The sequence below is a fragment of the Loxodonta africana genome, chromosome 6 (genome assembly GCF_030014295.1).
Source record: "Loxodonta africana isolate mLoxAfr1 chromosome 6, mLoxAfr1.hap2, whole genome shotgun sequence".
Classification (NCBI taxonomy): domain Eukaryota; kingdom Metazoa; phylum Chordata; class Mammalia; order Proboscidea; family Elephantidae; genus Loxodonta; species Loxodonta africana.
In genome coordinates, this window is record NC_087347.1 from 2,358,542 (window position 1) to 2,377,741 (window position 19,200).

Here is a 19,200-nt window from a genome sequence, read left to right on the forward strand (position 1 = left end):
GTGCTGAAGCCTTCTGTGCTCCCCTGCAACCTGTGATCTTTCAGACACAGAAAGAGGTGGCAGACCATCCAGCTGCTGCTGCGCCGAGGCGCTGACCCCAACCTGTGCCGCGTGCCCATGCAGGTCCTGTTCTTCGCCGTGAAGGCCGCAGACGTGGACGGCGTGAAGCTGCTGCTGGAGAACGGGGCGCGGACTGACGTCCAGCTCCCCCCGCAGGTAGACCAGGGGAGGCACAGGCAGGTGTACCTGAGAAAGCATGAAGGCTTTCACATGGCAGAGTATGCTGGGCTTTATCTGTTTGTCCACCCTAGTTGTATTTCTCTGACTGTTTTGAAGGGCCGTGCAGGTATTTCTCTAACTGAAAATCGAGACTGAAACTACGCATCAGTCCACACTTGGAAAACGGGTGCTTATAATACCACGAGTGGCAGTAAAGCCCCAGATGGGTGACAGAGCCCAGCATCAGGGGCACCGCTGGGGACCCCAGTTCAGACCCGCTGTGGGTGGACAGTCCAGTCTCTGTGTTCTGAAATTGACTTGGGGTGCTCTGTTTCTCTGCTCTGGTTACATAGACGTATTCAATCAGCTGTTGAAGCTCTTTACTGCGAAGACGCTGATGTTCTAATAGAGCCCCTGGGTGGTGCAGACAGTTAAACGCTCGACTGCTGACCAGAAGGCTGTAAGTTCGAGTTCACCAGGGGCACCTCGGAAGAAAGGCCTGGCTATCTACTTCTGAAAAATCAGGGACTGAAAACACTATGGAGCACAGCTCTACTCTGACGCACGTGGGGTCACCAAGAGTCAGAGTCGACTCCACGGCAACTCTTTTATTTATTTATTTTAATAAGTCAAAATCGACTCGATGGCAATGGTTTTTTTTTTTAATGGCTGACAGTTTGGTTCTGTTTGAGATCAGCTGCTAATCAAAAGGTTGGTGGCTCAAACCTGTTCAACTGCACTGTGGAAGAAAGGCCTGGCAACCTGCTTCCATAAAGATTACAGCCAAGAAAGTGCTGTGGAGCAGTTCTGCTCCGGAACACACGGGGTCGCCTGAGTCGGAGTCCGCTCGGGGCGATGGTTTTGGCTTTTTGTTGTTGTTGATTTAACAGCTGACAGGTTTGTGCCTCAGTGGTTGTTACTGACGCGTCGTTGCTCGGTGGCGCCCTCTAGTGCCTGAAGGGCAGGCTGCAGCTCGGCTCTCAGCCCCGCCTGCTAGCCTGGAAATGAAGCTTTTCCCAAAGGTTATGCTGAAAGCCAGGATTACTGATCTATGCGCCAGGATAATTTCATAATAGCTTTTCAGGTTTAATGATTGGACTCCATCTTGGAAACTGATTAAGGTTGCAACCTTTAACCTTGGTAAATAGCTTGGCTGCTAACCAAAAGGTCGGTGGTTAGAACCCACCAGCCAATCTGTGGGAGAAAGATGTGACAGTCTGCTCCCGTAAAGATTGACAGCCATGGAAACCCTACGGGGTAGGTCTGCCCTGTCCTATAGGGTCTCTATGAGTTGGAATTGATGTGACAGCAGTGGGTTCTTGAAGACTTCATTCATTCATTCATCATGGCCAGGAGTATGTTATTTACACAATCTTCTTCCAAACAGCATCTTGGATTGTTATTAAATTAAATAGTCCAAGAAACTGGACTATATGAAGAAGAACAGGGGATTAGGAGTGGAGGAAGACTCATTAACAACCTGCAATATGCAGATGACACAGCCTTGGTTGCTGAAGGTGAAGAGGACTTGAAGCACTTACTAATGAAGACCAAAGACCACAGCTTTCAGTATGGATTGCACCTCAACATAAAGATAACAAAAATCCTCACAACTGGACCAATAAGCAACATCATGATAAACGGAGAAAAGTTTGAAGTTGTCAAGGATTTCATTTTACTTGGATCCACAATCAACAGCCATGGAAGCAGCAGTCAAGAAATCAAAAGGCTCATTGCATTGGGCAAATTGGCTACAAAGGACTTCTTTAAAGTGTTGAAAAGCAAAGACGTCACCCTGAAGACTAAGGTGCGCCTGACCCAAACGATGGTATTTTCAGTCCCATCATATGCATGTGAAAGCTGGACAACAAGTAAGGAAGACTGAAGAAGAATTGATGCCTTTAAATTGTGGTGTTGGCGAAGAATATTGAATATACCGTGGACTTTCAAAAGAATGAACAAATCTGTCTTGGAAGAAGTGTGGGCAGAATGCTCCTTAGAGGCAAGGATGGCGAGACTGCGTCTTACATACTTTGGACATGTTTTCAGGAGGAATGAGTCCCTGGAGAAAGACATCATGCTTGGCAGAGTACAGGGTCAGCGGAAAAGAGGAAGACCCTCAACGAGGTGGATTGACGCAGTGGCTGCAACAACGAGCTCAAGCATAACAACGATTGTAAGGATGGCTCAAGACCAGGCAGTGTTTCTTTCTGTTGCTCGACAGCTCCTAACAACAGCAACTTCCAAACAGAAGTTCTGCCCTATTAAAATGGCTGAGTGAGTAATCCACATGGTTTAGAAATGGAAACATGGCAGGGAGCGCCCCCACTCAGTCACTGTGGCTGGTTCCCCTGTCGTGGCTCTGTATGGGGTCATGCCCCCCCGGCTCCTACATCAGAGGACCCCCCTGGGGCTGCTTCCCCGAGAGCCTCTTGCTGTCTCAGCTGGGAGGGGCAGGTGGAAGGCTGGCTCCCACTCTGGCTGTCTGTGCCCCCCAGGGCTGGTCCCTCCGTTTATTCTATGTGACTAGAGCTGACTGAGCACCGCCCACAGGGACGGCCTCACAGGCCTCGCTCAGTGGGAGGGTAGAGAAGGGACCATCTGGGGCCGGGGCTGGGGGAACAGCCAGTCTCCATGAAAATGCTTGGTAGGCGGGCTCGTTCTGATGTCCCACAAAATCCACTGGTGTCGAGTCAATTTGGACTCATAACGACACTATAGGACAGAATAGAACTCCCTATAGGGTTTCCAGGGCTGTAATCTTTATGGGAGCAGACTGCCACGTCTTTCTCCTGTGGGCTGTAATGTCAAGAGGCAGAAATTAAGGATTTAAGTAAGTGAGTTAAGAACCTGTTTTTCAGGCAGTTTAGCTCAGCATCAGGGTCTAAAGATCTCAGATGGGACTCCAGAGGGGTCTTCGTGGGGATAAAAGGGTCTCTTCCTGAATGCCAGTCCTTGTGGAGGGGAGTCTTTCCTATGTGGGTCACCGGGGCTGCCAGTGGCCACACCCAGGCAGTCCCTACAGGTGGACACAGTGAGGGCTGGGCAGGGCACAGGAAGGGGGTCTTCTTGGAGGATACAGGGACAGTGGCTCAGACACAGGGACGATGGCTCAGACACAAGGACGAGGGCTCAGACACAGGGGTGATGGCTCAGACACAAGGACGAGGGCTCAGACACAAGGACGAGGGCTGAGACACAGGGATGAGGGCTGAGGGACGACAGCTCAGACACAGGGACGGCGGCTCGGACACAGGGACGGCGGCTCGGACCCAGGGACAGCAGCTCAGACACAGGGACGGCGGCTCGGACACAGCCTGTTGGCCCGGGATTAGCACTGTGCCTGTGTACTGGCAGACGATGGATCCCTGAGACTGGACTTGGTACATGTGGTTTCTCTGAGGGGGTCCCCTCACTCGCTCTTGAAGTCACTGCCTGTGCTTGCCTCCATTTGACACACAGATCTTGGGTTCTGAGGGTCCCGGACTGAGAAGGTGCCCTCTGGCACTCCAATAGCCACGGGGAGCAGTGGCCGTCCTCTTGCCCCAGGTCAGGACGCCCTGCATCTGGGGACCCTGAGAGGGGCCTCGCCTGCCTGGCTCACCCCCAGTCCCCCATCTCGCATGGTGGGTGTTCAGCCATGTTATGGAAATGTGTGCCTGAAGGGTGTCATAGTCTCCTAGTGCTGGGTAAGAAAAATGCCCCACGTGGGTGGCTTTAAGACACAGAAACGTTAAGTGCTCATAATTCAGGCGCTGGATGGCTGAATTCAGGGTGGCGGCTCTAGGGGGAGGTCCTTCCTTTTCTGTTTCAGCTTCGAGTAGCTCCTGGCAACCCTTGCTGCTCCGGGGCTTGTAAATGGTCTGTCTCCCCATGTCTGTCCTCCCCTTTATGAGATACCACATAGAAGGGATTAGGTTTGGGACCCACCCTACTCGATGTGACCTCATTAACAAAAGTAAACCGTTTCCAAGCAGGGCCCATCTGAAGGTGCAGGAGGCGGGACCTCCCTTGTTTTGGGGGACACAGTTCCCTCCGTAACAGGGCGTCTCTCCAGCACCAGGCCTCACTCCCTCTGGTGTCTCCCCTACAGCTGCGGTCACTGACCCCCCTCCACATTGCTGCTGCGCTCCCCGGGGAGGAGGGCGTCCGGATCACAGAGCTGCTGCTCCACGCCATCACCGATGTGGACGCCCAGGCGGCCGACCAGGACGAGGAGTACCGGCCACGCAAGGTGCGTCCTCTGGGGCCTCAAGGCAGTTGGAGTGTTTGCTGGAGGCCCCAGGAATCCTCTTTTGGGATTCATCTGTCCCTGGGTGGTGCAGGTGGGTAAGTGATTGACTACTAGTCTAAAAGTTGAGGATTCGAGCGTACCCAGGGGTGCCGTGAAAGAAAGTCCTGGCAATCTGCTTCCAAAAAGTCACAGCCTTGAAAACCCTAAGGAGCAGTTCTACTCTGTACATGTGGGGTGCCGTGAGTCAGAATCGACTCCATGGCCACCAGCAACAGCGACTGTCCATTGTGGCAAGGTCACTGTCAGTTTACTGCAGCCAGCTGGGGTTGCTCCTGGTCTGGCCCCCATCCTGGTCTGTGACTGGCCGTGTGGGCCTCGGGCCGTGCACGGTAAATGCCACAGGAGCTGAGCACAGCAAGCCCAGGACTAGGGAGGCTTAGCAGGCAACTTGTTCTCGTGCCTCGAGGTAGAAATAATGGATTAAAATGAGCGAGTGAAGAACCTGTTTTTCAGGAAGTTCAGCAAAGTGTCGGGGTCTGAGGAGCCCGGATGGGAGTCCGGGGGGTCCTTGTGGGGATAATGGGGCCCCTCCTTGAATGTCCGTCCTTGTCGAGGGGCATCTTGCCTACATGGGTCACCAGGGCTACAGAGCTGCGAGTGGCAGCACCTGGGCTGGCTTCCCCGCCCGACCCAGCCCTGCACCTCGCCCTGACCCTTCCACTCTGTGCAGCCTTGGCCAGCCTGTCCCCTCGGGACTCTAACCTGCTGCCGTCTGAGAGGCTGGGCCTACCCTGCTTAGAGTGACCTGGGTGTTGCTCCGGACCTCGGTGCCATGTCCCTAATGGGCTCTGAGCTCCAGGAACGCCGGAAGGGGCTGGTGCCAGACATAGTCCCACCGTTGGCCTGTGGTGGCTGCTGGCCTTGGGGAAGCTGGAGACCTTGGCAGGAGAGACCCTCATGGCCCCCTCAGAGAGAGTCCTGTCCTCACTGGGCGTGGCCCCCCATCCACAGCTCTGCGTTCCCAGGGACAGTGCAGCAGCCGTGGCCCAGGGCTCTGGAGACCCAGAGGTGGGTGGCTAGGACCCCTGCTGTGCCAGGTGACAGGGAGGAGGGGGCCCAGCAGGAATGGAGCAGAGTCCTGGGTGGGGCCTCCAGGGGGTGGGGCCACAGAGTCCTGTGGGGCATGTCCTTGGGCAGAGGTGGGACATGGTGGTCTTGGAGGCGAGATAGCCAGGGAATGTGGGACCTGGTATCCTTGACCCCAGGTCTGCTCCAAAGCCACCTCTGCCATGACTGCCCCCCGCCCCTGACAGAGTGCATCGGCCACAGCTCCCACAGACGCCAGCAAGGTCACGGGGCTGCCTCTTATTTCCTCCACGAGGGACAAGGTCCTCAGGGCAGTGGCTCTGTCATCTTGCTGTTGTGTCCCCACCGAGCCCTAGGCAGCCCCGCATGGGCAGGGACTCCTGGGCACTTCTGTGCACACAAGTGGGGGAGGGCAGAGGATGCTGGCCCCTGTGGATGTGGGACACGAGGGACACTGCACACAAGTCCCAGGCCTTAGCCCTTGGGAGCTACAGGAATCTCCTGAGATCTGTGGTGTGGGGACAACTCTTGGTCCACAGATGCTGCACTGGTGGGGGGGGGGAACCCTGAAGGTCGTGTAGGGGTGGGTTGGGGGACGAGCCCCTGACCCCTCTGTGTGCACACAGATGGACGCGCTGTCGTCCTCAAGCCTGAAGCTCAACAATGAGCCCGGCCCGCCCAGCATCTACTACACCCACCGCGCACCGGCCCCTGAGGGTGGCCGGACAGCCCTGCATGTGGCCTGCGAGCGTGAGGATGACAACAAGGTGATGCGTGGGGGGTGGGGACGGGACAACAGCAAGGTGCGCTCAGGGCCCTGTTTGCTCAAGAAGCACAACTGGGGCGGGGGATTCAGGGTGAAGATGGGGAGGGGATGGGCAAGAGGGTAGGAGGGAAGCTTGTAGTGTCAGTGCCTCGGGCCTTCCCACCTGGGGTGAAGGGCAGGAGGGCAGGAGGTGAAGAGGGCAGGATGGGGCTGTCCTTCCTGTCCAGACAATGCTCCTTCAGTGGAGGGCAGGGCGGGTCCATCCCAGGTTAGTGTTCTCTTATACTCTGGTCGTCCTCTGTGATCGCTGAGCCTTGGTGAAGGTGGATGTTCCTCCAGTCACAACTGCTGCTACAGTCATGCCTCCTGACTATCCCCTTAAATCAGTTTGTGCATCAATTGTCCTTCCCATTTTTCTTCTGGAAATGATGCGTGTTTGGAAAACACTTCATCTTCTCAGTGTGAGATTGCATCTACCTACAGTCCATCCCCCCACACATCCACACATCCACTCATCCATCCCCCACCCACCCACCCATCCACCCACTCACCCACCCAATATTTAGAATAACTTCTGCATGCCAGGACAGGGTTGGTATGGAAAGAGTAACAATTGTTGACTGAATAGATTCTGTGATTGTAAGTGCATGATGACAGTCAGGTGCTCCTTGGGAGTGGGGGTGCCCCTCTAACCTGCTGTACCTTTCCCTTTCTCCCTACCCAGTGTGCCAGGGACATAGTCCGACTCCTCCTCTCCCACAAAGCGAATCCCAACACCCTGTGGAGTGGCCACTCTCCACTCTCCTTGTCCATTGTCAGTGGTAATGACATGGTAAGCATTTCTGCACCCTCTGACCCCTGCACCTTGTGGTCTTCCTGTCTGTAATGCCTGCCCCCCCCCCACATCTGTTGTTGGGATTTGCTGTTGGCATGAACATGGCAAGGTGTAAGGGGCGTGAAGAGGCCACTCCAGCTTGGATGGAGCTCTTTAGGGAGGGCAAGGTGCACAGAAAGGAAAGTGGGTGAGAGCTGGGCTGGGAAGAGTGGGGCTTGGGTCATAACCTCAGCCCCTCCCAGAGGAACCAATTCAGTGTGCCCCTCTGTGAGATGGGGTGGCAGTGGGACCTATGGGGCATTGCGGGACCAGACAACGAGGCCATGACAGTGCCCAGGTGGTGCCTCAGCGAGGCACCCAGGCTAGGGGCCACCACTGTGGTCAGTACCAGCATGGCCTGGCTCTGGAGACTTTCTCCATGTAAGGAAGGTGACCCAGTGGTTGCCAACAAGCCTATCTGTCTGTCCAGATTGTGAGGGAGCTTCTGTCCCATGGAGCTGACCCAAATCTGCCCCTGACCAAAGGCTTGGGCAATGCCTTGTGTATGGCCTGTGACCTGACTTATGAGCACCAGCGGAGCACAGACAACAAGCTGTCCCTGGTGAGTGCAGTCCAGGGGGATTTGGGTGGGGAGCATGGACAACAAGGTGGCCCTCGTGAGCAGGGTCCAGGTGAGTCTGGGCGGGGCGAGCACAGACAACACACTGGCCCTGGTGAGTGGGGTCCAGGGGAGTCTGGGCGGGGGAGCATGGATAACACACTGGCCCTGGTGATTGGGGTCCAGGGGAGTCTGGGCAGGGGGAGCGTGGACAACAAGCTGGCGCTGGTGAGCAGGGTCCAGGGGAGCCTGGGGGGAGCATGGACAACAAGCTTGTCCTGGTGAGTGGGGTCCAGGGAAGTCTGGGGCATGGGAGAGCACAGACATGTTGGTCCTTGTGAGTGGGGTCCAGGGAAGTCTGGGGCATGGGGGAGCACAGACAAGTTGGTCCTTGCGAGTGGGGTCCAGGGGAGTCTGGGGCATGGGGGAGCACGGACAAGTTGACCCTGGTGAGTGGGGTCCTGGGTAAGCCCTTGATCTGGTGCCCACTTCTGGTAGGGAGAGAGGTTGTTCTTTCATCTTACTGTGTGTTGGCAAAGGACAGCTATGTTTTGCCTTTGTTATTTCATGGGCCTTAAAAAATGTGAAGTCGCTACACAACTCAGCCAAAATTCCCTGAAGCTTGTCTGTCTCAGAGGAAATAGCCTCCAAGGAATATATGTGCCATCACTTTGGCCTGGCGCACAAAAGGTGCGTTTCTCTGTGTGGGGGTAGGCTTTGGTTAGGGGCCTGGTCAAAGGGCCAGCTGGGGAGGAAGAGGTGGTGGATCTCCTGCTCACGGGCAGCAGCACTCAGCATCCCAGGAGCTGCTTATCCAGGCAGACTTGTTGGTTGAACCGGAGCCCTGCTTTGTAGACACATCTCAGCTGGGCCTTCTGAGCATCTCTTCCCTCCTTGCTCATCCACCCCCTACCCTCCCATCCCCCAGACTCTGGGCACTCTCCCTCTGCAGCTCAACTTCAGTCAGGGCCTCCCTGCCTCTGAGCTGTTGTCTGTGGCCCCCAGCCCCTGGCAGCCGCTGTCCATACCCGTGGCGCAGTCCCTCTGTGTGCCTCATGGCCCCTGTTCTGTACTGGCCTTGTGGCACCACTGAGCTGATCAGGCCCCGTGGGCTTCTTGCCCCTCTCACTCTATCTTGGTACGTGCTTTGGCTGCCTCCTCACTGTAAGCATGAGGGGAAGGGAGAGGAGGGAGAGGGATAGGAAATTCTGTACGGAACCTTGCCTCCTCCCCTAGGATCTTTGCTTACTCCGAAATACAGTTCGGATTGGATGGATCAATGCATGATCCTTTCCCTTTAATTTTTGTTATTTGTCCAACAAGAAGCCCTGATGGTGCAGTGGTTAGGAGCTCGGCTGCTACCGAAAGATCGGTGGTTCGAACCCACCAGCTGCTCCGCAGGAGAAAGGTGTGGCAGTTTGCTCCTGTAAAGATTTACAGCCTTGGACACCCTGTGGTGCAGTTCTGCTCTGTCCTGTAGGGTTGCTGTGAGTTGGAACCAACTTGATGGCAGTGGGCATGGTTTTTGGTGTACGCCCAGCAAGTTTTGTTTTTGTTTCTCTCTGCCATCTTCCTTCTTCTGAATATCAATATGAACCCATGGCTTTTCTTTGTTTTTTAAATTTCCGGTCTGATAATTCCAAAATCTCTGTGGTATGTGTCTGGTTCTGATGTTTGCCCTGTCTCCTCAGATTGTATTTTTTTGCTTTCTTAATGTGCCTTGTCATTTTTTGTTGAGAGCTAGACATCATGCATTTGGTAAGAGGAACTGAGGTTCTTTTAGTTGTGATCGCCCATAAAGCCCTGTTGTTGTTGATGTGGTTGGTGGTAATGTGTGTGTAGGGGGACATTCTCTAACTTTGTGATTAGGTCTCAGTCTTTTCACAAGCCTGTGCCCCTGGGTTGTGACCTTCACAGGTGCTTCTCAGATTTTTTGTCAACTAGCATTGGGTATTCCCCTTCCCCCGTAGAAAGCTATAGGGAGTTGGCATTGGGTATTACCCTTCCTCCATGGAGGGTCGCTATGAGTCTGAATCGACTCAGTGGCAATGGGTTTGGGGTTTTTTGTTTTATGGTGGTTGCTGTTCTTTGCTGCCATCAAGTCAGCCTCCAACATGTGGCAACCCTGCCACGATGGAAGAAAACGCTTTCCAGTACTGCACCATACCCATGATTTGGTTACAGATCGAACTGTTGTCATCCATAGAGTTTTCACTGGCTGATTTTTGAAAGCAGATCACCAGACCTCTCTAGACTCTGATAAAACCCACCTTGATTAGGATCTTGTAAAGCAGTTTCCCCTGAAGGCAGGCCATTGTTAAGGAAAACTATTTCAAAATGGTTCTTTTTACTGTCCCCCAGAAGCAGGAGGGGATTTTTCTCCGAGCTTCACCATGAGAACCTGATGAGGCTCCTGGAGGTAAAACTCAGGAAGTGTAGGGGCTCCACCAGGGCTGGTTGGGTGGCCCCACTTAGAATCCAGGGCAGAGAATGTCTCACAGAAGGACCAATAGTACTTTCCCACTGGTCCCTCAAGAGTTCTTCAAAGCCACATTTGGGGACCAGTCACCCCAGGCTACCCCTTCCTCTAGCATGGAAGGTTGCAATCATCTGTGAGTGGTAGTAGGTGGGGTCAGAGTCCTCACAGCAGAATTTAGGATCTTAGAGGCTGAGCCCTCTGGACAATGGGGATGTCTAGAGTGTGCCCATGGCATCAGGGCAAAAGTGGCATGGAGGAGCGGGTCACTGCAGAGGTGTGGAGTTGAGGGATGGGGGCTGCTGATGGCAACTGTCAGCTGTGACACCAACAGAAGCCTGTGGAGTGAGCACAGCTGAGTCCACTAGACTTTCTGGGCAGAGAGAGCCGCTTTGAGGGACCTCTGAGGGGTTTCAGGGCCTGGCTGGGGGTTTTAAGGTGGGTGTTGTGAGCAGAGGGTGGACTGGTTGGCACTGGGCAGACTTTATGACATTGCAGTTTTGGGTGGGTGGGCATGGGGAGGCGAGGGGTTTGGGGAGTGGGTTGCTGAGTGGCTGCAGTCCTGGTAAGGAAGCTCTCTCTGTTGTTGCACAGTGGGAGCTTCTAGGGGCAAGGGTTTCCTGGGGCACGTCTTTGGTTATATTTGCTGGTTCTACGATGGTGTCCAGTGGTGCAGTGGTTAAGAGCTCAGCTGCTAACCAAGAGGTCAGCAGTTCGAATCCACCAGCCATTCCTTAGAAACCCTATGGGGCAGTTCTGCTCTGTCCTATAGGGTCACTATGAGTCAGAATTGACTCGATGCCAACAGGTGTGTGCGATGGTGTAGCCCACGAACAGCAGGGCATGTGGCTTCTGTTCTCACCGTGGGTGATGTGGTCGCCAAGGACAGCAACAGCCAGGGCAGGAGGGAGGTGTCTGGAGACCAGGCATCTGGAGTAGGACCTGCATACTCCAGTATGGCCTCATTAACAAAACAAAGAAAACTTCTATTTCCAAATAGGGTCATAGTTACAGGTACAGGGTTAGGACTTCAACATGATGTCAGTTGGGTTCACATTCTATCCATAAAGGGTTCTCCTTGGACTTTGGTCCAGAGAGAGAAGACAGAGCAGTATGGGGTCCAAGTGCAAAGGAGCAGCTCCTGGCCTCTGGGGGATCTGAGGAGTGGGAGGCCTCTGCCGTACCCTCGTGGGGTGTCAGGGCTGTGACAGCGAACAGGGCAGGCCTGGTGTTTGCCCTCGTGTCACTTACAGCAGGCCTGTAACCAAACGCAGCCAGTGGTCAAGGCTCCGAGGGGGAGCTGCATGGTGCTGGGCAAGGCAGAGTCCAGACCTCCTGGGGTGTGTGTCATTGGAACGGTCATTAGCATGGCCCAGCCCTAACACCTTGTCCCTAAAGCCAGGGCTTCTACTCTCCTGTCTGGCCGACTCCCTTGCACACCTGGGGTGGCACAGGTGAGCAGGGTCCTGTCTGCCCTCGGCCAGCCCGTGAGTGTGTGGGCAGGGTATGGAGAATCGTGCTGCCCTTGGGTCCAGGGGCAGGTGCAGCTGGGGATGTCCCGGGTGCCCTGGTGTGCACCCTCTTCCGGGTGGGGGCCCTGTGTCTCCTGGCGCCTTCCTCCTCCTGGTGCCTGTGTCCTCTTGGTGCCCCATCTGGCCTGGCACCCTCTTTGGTGTCCTGGTTCCTGCAAGGACCAATGGCAGAGTTTTGTTCCCACAGATTGACCGGCTCATCAATTACGGGGCTGACATCCTGAACCCTGTGACGCTCATACAGGGGGACAAGGTGGCCGTGGGCACTGCTGTTGACTACGGGTACTTCAAGTTCTTCCAGGTGAAGCTTGGACTCTCGCTGCCCAGCCTGCGCTGGTGGGGGGCTGCAACGTGGGCACAGCCGCCCTAGCCAAGGCCTTCAGTGTTTCCTGGGCAAGACTGGGCCAGAGGTTCCCCCCAGTATGGAGGCCAGCACCCCTGTGGCACATACCGTGAGCTCAGTGTGGTCTTTGTCATGTGAGTGTAGGAGGGGCAGGCCGCCTGCTAACTCACCTGGTGTCCTACCAAGTGGCAGAACTGAGACTGGGATCCTGGACACCTGACCATTGCTGGGCTTAGAGTGGGTGTCTGCCCTCCTGGGGCAGTGCTAGAACTGACCCCATGGGGTGCTTCCAGGCTGTGCCTTTCTGGGGCAGCCCTGGCACTGACCCCACGGGGAACTTGCAGGATGGGCTGGGAGTGGGAGTCTGCCCTCCAGGGCAGGGTGGGCTGGGCCCTTGCCGACCCCCCGGGTGCTGCAGGACCGGAAGATTGCTCACTGCCCCTTCCACGCACTGATGCCATCCGAGCGGGAGACACTCCTGGCCCGGAAGAGGGTCCTGGAATACATGGGCTTCCAGCTGCGCCGTGCTGTCTTTGCCAAGGAGAGCCAGTGGAACCAGAAGCTGCTGTATCTGAGCAAGAGAGGTAGGTGGGCACCAGTGTGGGTGGGCAGGCAGGTCCCTGGGGCTCCATGAGGCGCCAGTGCCATTCAGATCCCGTTTACATCCATCAGCCCCTCTGAGCCAACCGGCGTCACCTGCTCTGCCCTGTGACATAGAATGGGGTCTCCACCTTGTGGAAGAGCCCCTAAGGGTGCTCGCTGCTCCCTGAAATCTGGATGCTGTGGGGCTGTGGGCATAAGAAGCCCTCTCCTGCTGCTGCCCAGCCACCTGCTGGCCGGTCCCCTAGCTCCTTCACTCCTGCCTGCTGAGGAGGCGCTGCTGGAGATGGTGGTGCGGGGACCCCAGCTGGGGACAGGCCCCAGCCGCCACAGAGCACTACCGAGGGGCACCATGTCTGTGCTGCGCTGGGGAGGGACACGACACCATGGGGGCACCAGTGCTGACCTACCCATGGCGGCTCAGCAGCCCCTGTTCCCTGAGGCTGTGGACTCCTCCCCTCTCCAGGATGAGACCCACTTGGCCTCCTCTGGGCCTGCTGCGGGCAGTTGTTTGCTGGGCGGTCAGAGGCTGGGGGTCCCCACGTCTGCCTCTCCTGCTGAACTGGGTGGGCAGCTGTGGGCTGCCAGTCTGGGCAGCACCTCAGTGGCTCCACAGTGTAACTCGGGGCACAGGAAGCGGTACTGTAGTGAGCCCTGCTCCCAGCCCTAACTACCCCACCCTCTCTGCAGTGGAGCTGGCCCCCAATCACAGGCTGAAGAAGAAGTGCTCTGCGCCTGCCAGGTGTCTGGACACGGACGAGTCAGAGCTGTAAGTGGGCCATTGGTGCTCAGAACCTGGGCCTGGGGTCTGGAAGGTGCAGCTGGGCCCAGCTGGGGCCTCCACCCTCCCAAGACGGCCCCTGCCCACCCGAGCCAGACAGGTGGCCTCCCACAGGTCACGCTGCACTGGGGCCCAAGGCTGGAGTGTCCGAGCCACAGACAACTTAGGTTGGTTGTAAATGTATACCACAGGTCCCTGGGTAGCACATATGGTTTGCACTCTGCTGCTAACCCAAAAGTTGGTGGTTCGAACCCACCCAGCAGGAAGAGAAGCCTGGTGAAGTGCTTACGTTAAGATTCCAGCCAAGAAAACCCTATGGGGCAGTTCTGCTCTGTAACACACGGGTTGGCCATGAGTTGGAATCAACTCAACGGCAGGTAACAACAAGAAGGGCAAAGAGTAAGAAAAAAAAATTTTGCAAGAAGTGTTTTTTTTATAATTGATATGCTAAGAGAGGAGAGAAAATAGAGTTATATAAAATGCCCAATTACAAGCAGAGAAGAGAAAATAATAATAATCAGAGGAGTGCTTCTGTGACGGGAAGGCGTTTCCCAACAGGCTTGGGGGTCTCAATTACGTCTGCTGCGGGTCTCGGTCTTCTCAGCAGCCCCAGGTGTCTGCCCCCGTCAGGGCCACAGCCCCGAGGCCTCGGGCTCCCCTGAGAGCACTGTCTCAGCCGTGCCTTCTAACTCTGCACTGTGTCTCCCACCTCACTTTCTAAGAAGCATGGAGAGGGCTGTGGGGCCGGGGAAGCTTAAGGCATCAGCTACCTAGCCTTGTCATTGTTGGGTGCCATCGAGTCGATTCTGACTCACAGCCGCCCCGTGTGACAGAAACCGCTCCGTCGGGTTTCTCGGGGAGCAGACCGCCCGGTCTCTATCCTGTGGAGCCGCTGGATGGGTTTGAGCCATCCATCTTTTTGTTAGCAGCCGGGTGCTGAAGTGCTGCGCCACCAGGGCTCCTTTCCCTAGCCTTGGTCTCTGTATTCTAGATTCTCCCTTCAGTTCTGTGACTTGGTGAGGGCCTCAGTGGTTAGGTGGGCCATCAAGGGACCTGAGTGCAGGGCATCCCTGGGGGCACAGCCCCCCCTCCCCACTCTTAGGCTCCCCTAGTTGGTGTATTGATTGCTTCACAAAAACGTCATGACCAGAGGCTGGAAGGAACCCAAACCTGCATTCTCCCTAGGAGAATGGACTGTTTAATTGAAAGCGTATTTCTGAAACGTCCTCAGTATTCATGGTAGTTGTGTTCTATAAAGTTGCTGCAAACACTGAATTAGCGGATACTGAACCATTGCTCCTGGGGGAAATACAGGGTTAGGTTCCTGTAAGCCTGTGATCACAACATTTTCATCAACCAGTCAATAATAACCTTGTTTTATGCGTGTTTCTGTTTAAAGACACCTTATGGAATATTGCTCTTGAACATAGAGTAGCTAAAGTGAATGGGAGAAATGATGAAGTAAAAGAGCTGAACAGAAGATTTCAAAGGGCGGCTCGAAAAGACAGAGTATTATAATGACAAGTGCAAAGAGCTGGAGATGGAAAACCAAAAGGGAAGAACACACAGTATTTCTCAAGCTGAAAGAACTGAAGAAAAAATTCAAGCCTCGAGTTGCAATATTGAAGGATTGTATGGGGAAAATATTAAACGAGGCAGGAAGCATCAAAAGAAGATGGAAGGAATACACAGAATCACTGTATCAAAAAGAATTGGTCAGTGTTCAACCATTTCAGGAGGTGGCATATCATCAGGAGCCAAGGGTACTGAAGGAAGAAGTCTAAGCTGTACTGAAAACATTGGCAAAAGACAAAGCTCCAGGAATTGGCGAAATACCAATTGAGATATTTTAACAAACGGATGTAGCTCTGGAAGTGCTCACTCTTCTATGCCAAGAAATTTAGAAGACAGCTACCTGGCCAGCTGACTGGCAGAGACCCATATTTATGCCTATTCCCAAGAAAGGTGATCGAACCGAATTTGGAAATTATAGAAAAATATCATTAATATCACACGCAAGCAAAATTCTGCTGAAGTGCATTCAAAAACGGCTGCAGCAGTATATTGACAAGGAACCGCCAGAAATTCAAGCCGGATTTAGAAGAGGACATGGAACCAGGAATATCATTACTGATGTCAGATGGATCCTGGCTGAAAGCAGAGAATACCAGAAAGATGTTTACCTGGGTTTTATTGACTATACAAAGGCATTCAACTGTGTGGATCATAACAAATTATGGATAACCTTTCGAACAATGGAAATTCCAGAACACTTAATTGTGCTCATGCGGAACCTATACATAGACCAAAAGGCAGTCGTTTGAACAGAACAAGGGGATACTGTGTGGTTTAAAGCAGGAAAGGTGTGTGTCAGGGTTGCATCCTTTCACCAGACCTATTCAATCTGTATGCTGAGCAAATAATCTGAGAAGCTGGACTATATGAAGAAGAATGGGGAATCAGAATTGGAGGAAGACTCATTGTAAAAACCGAGCGGGGTGCTGTCTAACCTCCTCTAACTTTATAAGGGTGAAGGGGAAATCAATATCAAGAGCCCATGGCTGTTTCCTGTGAAGTGAGGTCAAATAGGCCTCCTCTCTCTGCCATCTTTACCAATTCTAACACCAACGGTTCCTCCCACGTCACTCTCTCCTCTGCTGGGTTCGATAATTCACTGCAGTGGCCACACAGAACTCACAGACCACACTCACGATTATGGGGTTTATTAGGGAAGTAACAGGTTACAGTTCAGGTTCAGGAACGCTCAGGATACAGTTCTCCCATCAGGACAGCCTCTTCCCAGCTGTGCTCCCAGACGTGCCTCTCCCTGCCCAAGGGCACTCAATTTTCTCTCTCCGTGGGCCAGGAAGCCTATCATGCTGTCTCCTGCTGCTGGGTCTCTGCCACCGCTTCTCACTGTCTTCAGTGCTACAGCTCTCCTTCTCTCTTGGTCTCCTGGTTCCATGAGTTTTTCAGCGCGAGGATCTGGGGTCCAAAAGACGTGGTGGCTCCTGGCTGTTCTTTGGTGGTGGCGGTGTGGTATCTTCTCTTTTCCACTTTTGGGGTGGCTCATTTCAAGCCCAGCAGGGTGGCAAAACTGACCAATCCCCTTGGCGGGCTACAATTACCCTGTTTGCACAGTCCCGCCCAGTCACGTGGGTGGGAGTTACAAGACCAAGGAGAGAAAAGGCCACACAGAAGGAATCCATTACACTGCACTCATTAACAACCTGCAATACGCAGACAACAACCTTGCTTGCTGAAAGTGAAGAGGACTTGAAGCACTTCCTGGTGAAGATCAAAGACCACAGCCTTCAGTATGGATTACACCTCAACATAAAGAAAACAAAAATCCTCACAACTGGACCAATAAGTAACATTTTGATAAATGGAAAAAATATTGAAATTGTCAAGGATTTCATTTTACTTGGCTCCACGATCAGCACCCATGGAAGCAGCAGTCTAGAAATCAAAAGACACAGACACACTGCACTTGGCAAATTGGCCGCAAGAGATCTCTTTAAAGTGTTAAAGAGCAAAGCTGTCACTTTAAGGACTAAGGTCATATGCATGTGAAAGCTGAACCATGAATAAGGAAGACTGAGGAAGAATTGATGCCTTTGAATTATGGTGTTGGTGAAGAATATTGAATATACCATGGACTGCCAGAAGAACAAACACACCTGTCTTGGAAGAAGTACACCTAGAATGATCCTTAGAAGCAAGGATGGCAAAACTTCGTCTTACATAATTTGGATATGTTATTCGGGGGACCAGCCCCTGGATATTAGGGGGACCAGCCCCTGGAGAAGAACATCATGCTTGGTAAATTAGATCAGTGAAAAAGAGGAAGACCTTCCACAAGATGGATTGACACACTGGCTATAACAACGGGGTTGAGCATAGCAATGATTGTGAGGATGGAGCAGGACTAGGCAGTGGTTTTGTTCTATTGTACATAGGGTTGCTATGAATCAGAACTGACCCGACAGCACATAGCATCAGCAGTGAATATGTATCGTTGACTCATTAGTATTGAACTCACAGCCAAGAGCACTGTAACTGGTGCCTGCATGAAGCTTATTGAACACACGTATTTTCTGCTTGAAGCACAGCACAGCCTTCTTGCCCTTAGGGACACGGACAGCACTTCCACACTATGCTTGGGACCACTTAACAGCACCTTACTTACACGTAGCACAGAAACATGGAAAATGGGGCACTAAGCACACCGCAGAGAGGACCCGTGTCTACAACGTGACAACTGGAAGCAGAAGGTAGACTTTTGCCTTGTTGGACCTCAGCTGAGAACATGTGTTGGGCGACTCAACGTTTTGCTGCTCTTAAGGAGCTCCACAAGGAACCCCGGTGGCACAGGGGTTAAGTGCTTGGCTGATAACTGGAAGGCTGGTGGTTAGAACCCGCCAGTGGCTCCATGGGAGAAAAGACCTGTCCATCTGCTTCCATAAAGATCACTGCCTGGAAACCCTATAGGGCAGTTCTACTCTGACCTACAGGGTCACTCTAAGTCAGAACACTTGAAGGTAATGGGTTTGGGTTTTATTTTTGGAAGCATGCCCACAAATGACCACGACAGCATAAAGCCTTAATTTGTGGGTTACAAACATGTTTTAGCAAGTAGGCGAATTCCCAAATATGGAATCTGCGAATAATGAAGACTGGCTGTGCCTGAAATTGCTGTGTGTGGGTGGTGGTGGCAGTTACGCTGTTTGTCATAAACGTTCTTCACTGTGCAAGCCTGGAGGATGTAGGAGGAATAAACAAGAGGAGTTACTGGATTTCTCCCTTCCATTGATAGACTGTTGACACAGTGGTGTTTCCCTCCAGCCCGTCCCTGTGCAGATGGGCACATGTGGAACATGTGTGTGATAAGCGTGTGTACATGTGCTTATATGTATGCTTGTTTATGTATGTGTGTGTACATGTGCCTGTGTGTTTACGTATATGTGTACATGTGCCTGTGTGTGTGTTTATGTATATGTGTGTGCATGTGCCTGTGTGTTTATGTATGTGTGTGTACATGTGCTTGTGTGTTTATGTATGTGCGTGTACATGTGCCTATGTGTTTACGTATGTGCGTGTACATGTGCCTTGTGTTTATGTATGTGTGTGTACATGTGTCTGCATGTTTACGTATGTGTGTACATGTGCCTGCGTGTTTACCTATGTGTGTACATGTGCCTGTGTTTACGTATGTGTGTACATGTGCCTGTGTGTTTACGTATGTGTGTACATGTGCCTGTGTGTTTATGTATGTGTGTACATGTGCCTGTGTGTTTATGTATGTGTGTACCTGTGCCTGTGTTTATGTATATGTGTGTGTACATGTGCCTGTGTGTTTATGTATGTGTGTGTACATGTGCCTGTGTGTTTATGTATGTGTGTGTGTACATGTGCCTGTGTGTGTGTTTATGTATATGTGTGTGTACATGTGCCCATATGTATGAGTGTTTATGTATTTGTGTGTGTGTACATACACAGGAGTCCCTGGGCAGTGCAGATGGCTAAGCACTCAGCTGCTAACCACAGGTTGGGGTTTTGAGATCACACAGAGGCCCCTCAAGAGAAGAACCTGGCAATCTACTTTCTGAAAAATCAACCGTTGAAAGCCCTTTGGGGCACAGTTCTGCTCTCACACACACGGGGGTGCCATGAATCAGAATCGACTCAGCAGCAGCTGGGAGTACACACACAGATACACACACACTT

General features: G+C 53.1%; 1 protein-coding gene across 1 annotated transcript in view; it reads left to right on the forward strand.

Annotated features, from left to right (window-relative positions):
- Positions 1–19,200, forward strand: part of ANKMY1 (ankyrin repeat and MYND domain containing 1) — a 42,200-nt gene that overhangs the window by 18,508 nt on the left and 4,492 nt on the right. Inside the window, exons 9-16 of the mRNA XM_064287380.1 lie at positions 45–216; positions 4,313–4,453; positions 6,166–6,306; positions 7,030–7,137; positions 7,610–7,741; positions 11,934–12,047; positions 12,508–12,673; positions 13,380–13,458. Coding sequence (XP_064143450.1) covers positions 45–216; positions 4,313–4,453; positions 6,166–6,306; positions 7,030–7,137; positions 7,610–7,741; positions 11,934–12,047; positions 12,508–12,673; positions 13,380–13,458 — 1,053 coding nt within the window. The remainder of the gene's footprint in view (positions 1–44; positions 217–4,312; positions 4,454–6,165; positions 6,307–7,029; positions 7,138–7,609; positions 7,742–11,933; positions 12,048–12,507; positions 12,674–13,379; positions 13,459–19,200) is intronic.